General features: G+C 55.0%; 1 protein-coding gene across 1 annotated transcript; it reads right to left on the bottom strand.

The window, feature by feature from the left end:
• Positions 1-850: 850 nt before the first annotated feature.
• TMEM151B (transmembrane protein 151B) lies at positions 851-9,388 on the bottom strand. The gene is made up of 2 exons (XM_054399183.1): positions 9,296-9,388; positions 851-2,287 (listed from the first exon to the last, which is right to left on the bottom strand). The coding sequence occupies exons 1-2, from the start codon at positions 9,386-9,388 to the stop codon at positions 851-853; spliced, it is 1,530 nt and encodes a 509-aa protein (XP_054255158.1).
• Between the last annotated feature and the right edge of the window lie 367 nt (positions 9,389-9,755).

The raw sequence follows: 9,755 nt of genomic DNA, 5'->3' as shown, positions 1-9,755 counted from the left end.
TTTCCACCTGAGCCCTCCTCCAGCAAGTGGATCCTCCAGCAGTGCAAATCTCTGCTCCACCTGGGTTTGCATAATCATTCGTTCCCCAGTGCTGCCTGCCTGCTGTAATCCCAAACAGAAAGCCCTTTACCTAGGGGATGCTGACTTCTTAGAGCTGGTGTGCTGAAGCTTCCTAAGGAGCTGAGCCTGGGGTCCTCTGGAGGTGGTGCCATTCCCATCAGTGAGAACAGAGTAACAGTCGGAGCATGTTCTAAAAGTGGGGAGGGTAGGAAACGGTTGGAGAGAAGGGAAAAATCTGGATTTGTGGCTTTCAGCCTTTGCTCTAACCTGCTGCTCAGCCCATGTGCCTAGATGCCCCAGACCTTTAGGCACAGGCAGTTACAAGCCTCTCCCAAGGGGCCCGTTCCCCTTCACCAGTGTGTGCAGGGGGGTGGGCAGAGGTGCAGCAGGGTGCTTTCTGGTGACTGCTGGTTCTTTGGAGCACAAGTCAGCCTGGAGCCAGGGATGGGAGCCAAAGTACCCCCGTCCTTGCATCAGGCCTGTCTTTTTATTCCCCCTCCTGAATCTTGATGCCATGAATTACGGTTTTGGGGTTGGTTTGGTATTTTCTTTTTTGCACATGGTGGTTGGTCTAGAGTTCTCTGCCATGTCAGGGCGAGCATCAGAACTCACCCCTCTAGGAGGTCAGAGCCATAGTGTGGGGAGCTCTCACTGGCTGATGGAGCAAAATGTCTTGTCTGCTTCATCCTGATGTCCTCTTGGGCCATCTCCCTCCCCTGTGCTCCTCTCCCCAAATCTTGCACTGGCTCGGGTCCAGCAACAGATAATGAGATCTCACTGCCCTCTGCTTTCACAGTGAGGTCTCCACACAGGACCCATTGCGGTGGAGGTGACGGTGGTCATGGTTCAGGCAGCCTTCATTGCGGTGCACGATGAGGATGGGGAAGTAGAGGGCATCCTGGTAAGGAGGGGGGTCTTCCTCCTCCACAGTCACCTGGCTGGACAGACGGGTCTGCTCAGTAGGGCAGCTCTGATCATTTAGGCTCCCGCTTCGGCTCTGCCAGAGGCAGCTGCGCCGAGAGCCATACAAGCGGCCCAGGGAGAAGCGGCTGCTGCTGAATGGGATCCTGGGGCTGCCATTGCAGATGCTCAGGGCACTGCGGGAGAAGATGGAAGAGCTGCTTATAGTCCTGTGGCACCTCTCACAGTTCTGCCGATAGCCCCCGTACCGGCAAGCAGAGTAGCTGGTACAGCCAGACAGGCCCACCAAGTCCATCAGGACTGCCTCCGAGTAGCTGGGCACCAGCTGCTGGTTAGATCGGATGTGCCACTCCAGCTCCGTGCTGTCCACTGTGTTGACGCGGGGCATCCTCCGGCAGAAGGTGCGCTCCTCGGCGGGCGTCACTGCCACATAGTCAAACCCAAAGAGTTTCTCCACGTGGTAATGGACATAGGAGGTGCGGTATTCATTTAGCACCCGCAGTGGCCAGGACAGCGTCAGCAGAGCTGCCACCCAGAAGACATAGTGGGATACATACCAAGGCAGGTTGTCTGGGTCAGAAAAGGCCACCATGTATTCCTTGAAGTCCACATTTTTGAGATGCATCCCCTCCCTAGCCTCCATGTAGTCATCCAGGCCCTCATTCTCTGTGAAGAAGCGGGCCCGCTGGGTCAGGTAGGAGTTCTCTGACTCCACATTGGCAAAGCTAAAACACTTAGTGAAGCGGAGCCGTGTGGCTGGGTAGCTCTCCAAGTCAATGAGGTCCTTGGAGATGTCTTTAACTCCACAATTGGAATAATCAAACTCGGCCTCTGCCACGTGGGTGTTGACCCGCTCGTGATATACTTGGGTGGTGGTGTAGGCATCGCCGTTGCGGTAGCGGGTAACCTGCCGGGTCCTGCGGACATAGTGGTAGCTGATGGCCTTCCACCAGATGCAGGGAGTTGCTTGTTGCATCCGCTGCACACGCTCATGCACGCTCTCCACATCCACTTTGTACTGCAGCTCATTGCGGGTGTAGCAGTGCCAGCACTCCACCAAGTACACCACATAGAGCATCACCAGGAAGGCTAAGGGGATGTAGACGTACCCGTTGGAACAGGGGCTGTCATGGTACATCATGGACTTGCCCTTGTAAGCACTGTCAAAGGTCAGCCGAGTCACCTTGGTGACATGGCACCAGGTCATGGCTCCCATGCAGCCATACATGAGGAGGGACAACAATAGGCATTTCCAGTGTGACTCTCGGCACAGGGACTTGCTGAGAGACTGTTTCACGGGCCGCTGCTGCTCCGGGGTACCAGGGAGAAAGGAAGAGAAAACAAGAGAGAAGTCAGTAGGCTGCAGCAACAAGAGGAAGGTGAGCAGGCAGCAGGGTGCCACAGTGGCACCTGTAGTTCCATGAACAGCAGATGCCATAGGGCTCCTAGCCTCAGTGGGCCTGCTAGACACATACCTCCCTCACAATGACAGTCCTGCAGTGTGGGCATATGTCACATAATTCCATTCACAGTGCTCTGCCCCTCTGTGAGAGGTGGACAGAGCCCAGTTGGATGTGCAAAGCAACAGAGGGCAACTGTCCCAGCCTGCACCCCAGGCACTTCATCAATGGATTGTAACCCTCACCACTGCCATGTCCCAGGCAGGGGTACTGAAGCACAGAAAGATGGAGGCTGGGGCATCTTCCCCACATATCTCAGTTCCTGCATCCATCCCACCAGTGCAGCCAGCGCTGATAGGTTGTCCCATCTGAACACCTCACCATGTATCTACACTGCTTGCACAGAAGTCTCTCCCCCTTTCCCAGTCACAATGCAATATTCATGTTCCTCCTACCAGGGTAGGACAAGAGGCCTGAAGTACCTGTGAGGTGGAGAAATAAACCTCCTGCCTCTGTTTGGTAATGATGGTCAAACCATAACATCACCATAGTATCTGGCAGCCCAAGGGGTTCTGAAGTGCTTCTCAAGTGCTTTACAAACCACGCTAACACAAAAGTACTTTTCCACAACTGAAACACAGTCACCTCTAGTGGAAGAGAAAGCAAATACGGAATAATTTCCTAAAAGGTGTTCAGGCAGGCAGTGAAGAGGACCCTACTGATCTGCCACAGCAGAGTGGGTGAGAAATCAGTCACAGTTGCGAGCAAACTTTTCTGCCTGCACCAGGGTTTTTTGGGCTGTGACCACCCATGCTACTGGAAAAACTCCTCACTGGTCTTTCATGGTGAGGAACAGGCAGGACTTCAGCAATGGGACTTTTAAAGGGATTGTGCTGATGCCTTCATCATAGGTACTGTGCAGGGTTTCACAAAGACTGAGGAAAAAGAACCCAAAACACTAAGGAAAGCTCTGTCACTGTCTGCAACACTCTGAATTCAGCTTGGTCAGAGAGAGCTGGTATCATCCCTGGAAGAACATGCCAAGAAGCTATTTGCTTTCTTATACAAAAGACTTCTTCCAGACCAAATGGCACCCAACCCAGTAATCTCCAAAGGTGTAACCTGAAACAGGAGGGCAAGAACCCCACCCTTGTGCGATGCCACAAAACTCAGTAAGAGGCTTTCAGCTTTGCTCTCCCTCCCTGGCTGCATACAGCATGGCTCCTGAGCTCACCTCTGCCATTGTAGAGTCTAACACCAGCTCTAATGACATCACTCAAGGCAATGAAGTTGAAACCTGGCCCCATACCTCCTCCATTCCTGAGTGTGCTGAGTTGCAGAGGTCTTTCATCCAAGGATCCCAAAGAGCTCAATGGGTTCGCACTGCTAGAAAGCACAGGGGTCACTTCACTATGGCATTAAAAGGAAAACTAAATCAAGAACCAGAGGCCACAAGGCCACTGGTAGGTCTGGGAACATATTTGGACCTCTCCTTCCCTGCTCTCCCTGAAGACCCATTCAGCCCTGGTTTGGTCTCCTAGTGTCCAATGTGCCAATTTTTCCTCCTTACACTTTGCCAGAGCCTGGTCCACCCCATGCCAGTGGGACTTCTGCCACTGTGATCAGCAGGGTTGGATCAAGCCCAAATCTCCAATAGAGGTTTCTCTCCCAGGGGCAGGGAACTTCCCACCTACCCCAGCAGCCAGCCTGTGATGAGTGGAGCAGGCAGCACATTCAGAAGGACTGCTGGTTGCAAGGGAAACGTGGCACATCCCATCAGGGGTCCTGAGCATATGTAGTGCTGAGGCCCTCTCTTTGGGGCCACCAGCTGAGAGTGACAGCCAGTCACAGAGCTCAGGGAAGGCAGGTGGAGTAGCACTGGTCTGCAGGCAGCAGGGAGAGATGGGGGGCTGGTTCTGCTCAGCACCTCCTGCATGGACACATGCACCCCAGTCTCATGGTCCTGGGGCAAGAAGGGAACCCTGGGTAAGAGAAAAGGAAGTGAGGAGAGGAAAGTGGCCCACACAATAGACATAGCCTGCTCAGATCCATACCAAGTTGGAAGGGCCTGCCCAGATCCCCCTGGCTTTGCTCAGCTTCGGTACAGCTCTCCCACACCATACTGCTGGGCCACTACCAAGGCAGATGCAGGCGTCCTCTCCCACAGGCACCTTCTGCTGTGCAAACCTTCCCTGGCAGTGGCAGCTCTGGCTGTGAGGCTCGAAGAGGACCGCTTGGCCAAAGGATGATCATGGGGATGGTCTGAATGAAGGCCTCAGGGAGATGCAAGGCACCTGCTGACCCTGGGGTGTCTGTGGGGCATGAGGGCTTGCACAGAAACGGCACCTTGTTCATGGGGAGCGGGGGGTCTGCAAAATGCAGCACAAAGAATAAAGCAAAGAATTCAGCTTGTTCTTCTGTGAAGTTGGAAAAAGGGCACCGGGGAGACACATTTACATCTTGGAAAGGCAAACTGCACCTCCCAGTCACTCCCTGGCCTCTCACATTCCACACCCCCTGCATCATCCTGCTGAGGGGAAGGGTGATGTTGGCTGTTGCCCTGTGGAGATGCAGGCAAACCCCACTGCGGTTGCCCACCTGGGGCAGGGCAGCAGCAAGCACAATGCAGTCCAGGCTTGGCTCCAGAAACTGTGTTAGCAGGGCTCTAGTCCATGCATTAGTCTCCTCCTAGGACTACGCAGCATTTAGATACTGCAGCACTTTTACAGTGTCACGCTAACCCCTGCTGTAAACTGTTTACAATCCAGTTTTGTCCTAGGCTTTTGAGGTAAAACACATACACACCAGCCATGCTGGTGGGGTTTCTGAAAGCGATGAAGTGCCAGTGTCAGGGGATACAACCACAGCAGAGATGGAGGAGGAGCCATCTGCAGTTTAATCCCAGTAGGAACTGCAGCATCCCTGCTCCTCTCCTGGGCTGCAAAGGGCTCACAGGAGCAAACAACCAGCTCCCCAGCTTCTGCCTGCAGAAGCAGCTGAATAAGGTTGCCTCTTTGAGCTTTAAAACAGCCTTGGAGAAGTCCAGCACAGCAACACACAGATGAAAAGGCTGAGGAAAGGGAAATCCTTTCTGTCCCAGCACAGTGTCACCGGGAGGAGGGCAGGCTCTGATTTAAATGTCACCATCATCTGCCCACTGCAGTCTGATGAAACGAGGTGAAAGGCTTGCCCTACTTCACTGCAAACTGGGTTTCCCTCCATCACCAGGGAGCTCTTCAGTTGCTCAGACTTGAGCACTGGAGAATGAATGGCAAGCAAATCCACCACTGCAGGTGCACCTCAACACCCCTGCAGTGCTAGGGGCCAGAACCAATCCTGGCCTGGCTTGGCCAACCCCTTTGTGGGATCCTGGTCAAATCCCTCCTTGTGCTTCAGTTCACCACTTAGAGCACACGGGACAAACCTTACCAGGTTTCTGGGCACTAATTGTATAAAACACATTGGAAAAGGCAAGAGGTGAACTGATGTTTCAGCTTCCCCTCCCTCATACCTAGCATTTGCCTGTGATTCTACCCCTGAGATGAAAGGAGATGGAGTCCCACACCTGCATCTGCTGCTCTTGGATGCATGGGAAGGGATGAAGAGGATGACTTACGAGCGGCCGTGGGGCAAACAGAGATGACTGCAATGCACAGGGCAGGGGCAGTAGAGGAGAGGACCCCATCACTGCTTGCACTAAACCCCTTTGAGATCTGGGTTATCTTCTCAAAAATGTCTTGAGGGACAAACCACCCTGGTGGCCAAGCACATGGGCCAAAACACCTTAATCACTGCTACAACCTTGACCCTTCAACTTTGAACACTAAACAATTCCAGAAAACCTTCAAACTTTTCAAGTTCCTCTTTGAAACATTCTGGCACCATCTACCATCGCCTATTTAACAACTGTTCCTACGTCCTCACCTCCCGTGCCTCTCACCCACCTCTTCCTGCAGAGACTCACCTGAAATCTCTGATTCATCCCTACAATGCTAAACTCTCACTTTACAAGATGCCTTGAGGTTCACAAGACTAGGTGTACTAGAGACAACCTTCCATGGGGCTGAAAAAATGACACAAAAAGACCCAGAGCTGCTACCTGAAGGTTCAGGTAGCTCCTGAGAGCCATGCTGTGACAGCAGCTTGCAAGGGAACTCCAGTGGGACACCTCAGCTTCAGTTTTCATGGCTCTGCCCTGCCTATTTGCTTGCATCATGCAACAAATGAATAAGCCCCGTTCCCTTTGACCTCAAATCCCCAGAACAAAACAGATGGGGAGGATCCAGTCATTTCTAGGAACTGCTACCATCTTCCAAGGCCCTGGACAGACACTGGCACCTTCTGGTCAGCATGGTCCCAGTAAAGACTCACATCACATGCCACATGCCTACAGCCCATATTCAGGAACTGCCTGTCTGGAAGAAAGAGCTGGCTCAGCCCCAGGCTGGCATCATTGCCATCTGCAGAGGAAAGGGGAAGGCTGAGTGTTTAGGAGCCAGGAAAACCTGCCAGCAGCCAGCCCCTGTAACAGTACCAAGGTCTCCATTTTACATAGCAACCTGGAGGAGAACCATCTCCTTCCAATGCATCCCACCTGATCCATTGGACAGGACAGTCAAGGACATTGTTTTGCTTGTTCCCAGGCTGAAGAGCTTATGCCTTGGCATTTTCTACCCTCCAAGATGAAAATGCATTGCTGAGTGAGACTCGGTTCACCAACATTAAGTGCAAGTGTATGCATGTCATGCCAACAAGGAAAAAGGGTTCAGCCAGCCCTGGCCAGTAGCTCTTGCTACTTGCCTTGCTGGGAAGCCCTCCTTTGCCTGGCTCCTAAATACAGTGACCTGAGATATGTCAAGATGAGGCAACTTCCAACAGGACAGAGCATGTTTCCAGTCATTTTCCATTCCCCAGGTATCTCCTCTGGCTCCCAGTCAGCCCTGGGCAACAGGCTCTTACAGGTGGGATTCAGACACAACTCCAGTAATGCTCAGCAAATGCTGATACCATCAATTGGTCCTGACAGAAATGAGGCCATCACACTGCCAGTACAGGCTTATACAGGCACCACTTGGGAGCAGGAACATCCTCTTCTCCTAATATTTCTGAAGACTAGAGGATTGTCCTAGGTCAGTCCATGAATCCAAGCTCGCCACTAAGGTCTCTCCTTGTTACATAGGATGAGACACCAGCAAGCATGGCACTGTCAGCTGAAGCCTCTCCTCATCCAGCTGCTTCATGCAAGTCTTTGATACTTTCTGGCCATGAGAAGCATGCCCTTAGCCTAAATAGTGCAGGTCATGGACTGCAGCCCTTCTGCCTACTCCCACAGGGTAAGATTATACTGACACCCTAGTTGGCAGCCACTGTGGAGCAATCAAAGCCCAGACAATCTTCTCATAATCCCTACTAGTCAGGGGACACTGCAGGCAAGGGAAATACCCAGGCACTGCCCCTGCTACATTTCTTTCATCCAAACTGGCTCTCTCTGGCACTGCTCAAAAGCCACAGTGCTCTCTTGAATGTAGTGCCATCACTGCCAGGGCACCAAGGGCAAGAGATCACATCCCACTGTGGCACAAGCATGTCCTCATGCTAAAAAGGGGCCTCGCAGTTTAGCTACCCTGGTCAGGATCCGTTTGGAGAGCCTGGGTTCAGAGCACCAGGGGTTGTTGAATAGAAGCAGGAAGAGAAGAACATCCGCAGAGTATATAGCATTTGCACAGCTTCCCAGTCCTTGAACTTCAGTGCTCCTCTCCCACAATTATTTATATGTCTGTATATATAGAATAACCATGCATGGCCATTCACGTTCTTTCTAAACCAAGGAAGCAGAGAATACCAGGATTATGCAGCACTTGCTAACTGCAGCTTCTCAGCAGCAGAGGACAAGTGATGCACCAGCTTCTGAGCATCCCCCACTAAGCTGCCTTTTGAGCTCTAGTCTCACCAGCAAGGCAAACCCACCACACCAGGAGAATGCTGCTCTTCTTACACTGCCTAGCTTTCTGGCATGGGCTGTTGATCCCACAGCATAAGGTGGATCTTGCTAGTCAATATGGTTTTCTCTCCTCTTGGGATGCCCATGCTGCAAGCAGAATTTGTGGGGGCAGACAAAGGAGTTTGTGCATCTGCTTCCCCATGCTGCTCTCTATGCACAAAGCATCCTGCTCCTGACTCTTTTTGGCATCTGCCAGAAAAGTCATCAGCTGCAACAGGGACTGCAGCATACCTGGAGCCAGGCTGTGCTGATACCTGGCCTGCCCTAGTCTGCACCTTTCAATTTTTCTAGCCAACATTCCACTGGAAGCAGCCACCAGTGACAACCCCAGGCTTCACCACGTCCCCAAGTCCTCTCTCCTACTGCCCACTGCACCTTCCCTCACAGTGACCCAGGCGGCTGTGCTGCCTCCTGGCACCCTCACAAACCAGAGTGCAGGAAGGGGGGTCTGCACATCAACTTCTTCCAGGTGTAACGACCTCTTCCCATTGCAGTCAGCCCGAGCAGCACGCCGGGCTTCTCTTTCGCGGTTTTCTCCCATCCTCCTGCAGTCCAACCACCCCCGGGTCCCGGCCCCACTCCGTACTGCGCTGCCCTCTGCTCCCCGTCCGGCATCGGCGGCACCGCGGCGAGCCCGAGGTGACAGGCGAGGGATGGCGAGCGGAGCCGGGGTGATGGGCAGCCTGCCGGTGGCGGGGCCTGACGGCGGGCTTCCTCACCCTCCATCCTTCCGCCGGCCCGCACCGCTGCCGGTGGAGGGGAGAGGGGCTCCCGGTCCGTACCTGTGCGGGCAGAGCCCGGGCCGGGCCGCGGCGGGGCAACCAGCGAGCGCGCCATGCAAAGCGAGCAGGGAGGGAGGGAAAGTGGTTGGGGGCAGCCCCGAGCGGGAGGGGTGGGCGGCCGCTCTCCTCACCTCCTCTCGGGCCCCCTCCGCCTCCTCCTCCGGAGGCACGGGCGTGCTGCTGCCTCCTTCGCTGGCGGCGGCCGCCGAGGCCGGGGGGGACATGGCGGTGGCCGCGGAGGCGCCCCGCTGGCGGTACCTGCGGGCCGGGCAGCCGCATTATCCCGCCCGCCGCCGGGCGCTGCCTCGCCGGTCGCCGGGCGGGCGGCGGGGCGGCGCGGAGGGCGGGCGGCGCGGCGGCATGGCCCCCAGAGCCGCGGCACCGGCGGCAGCGATCGCCGCCCGCCGGCCCTCGGCCCCCGGCCCCGCCGCAGCGCAGCGCCGCTCCCGCGCCCGGCACGGCGGAGGGCGGGCAAAGCCGCGGTGGGAGGGCCGCGGCGGAGGCGGGGGGGACGGGATGGAGACGGGATGGGGATGGGGGCGCGGCGGGATGCGGCGCCCGTTCGAGTCGGACGGCGGGTGACCTTGAAAC

This window comes from Indicator indicator, chromosome 2 (genome assembly GCF_027791375.1).
Source record: "Indicator indicator isolate 239-I01 chromosome 2, UM_Iind_1.1, whole genome shotgun sequence".
In the NCBI taxonomy this organism is placed as follows: Eukaryota; Metazoa; Chordata; class Aves; order Piciformes; family Indicatoridae; genus Indicator; species Indicator indicator.
This window is presented reverse-complemented; position numbering and strand designations above follow the sequence as displayed.

Coding starts and splice junctions, on each gene's coding strand:
- TMEM151B (XM_054399183.1), bottom strand. CDS start 9,388: ATGTCCCCCCCGGCCTCGGCGGCCGCCGCCAGCGAAGGAGGCAGCAGC. Junction 2,288..9,295: donor CGGAGGGGGCCCGAGAGGAG/GTGAGGAGAGCG, acceptor ACCCCGGAGCAG/CAGCGGCCCGTGAAACAGTC.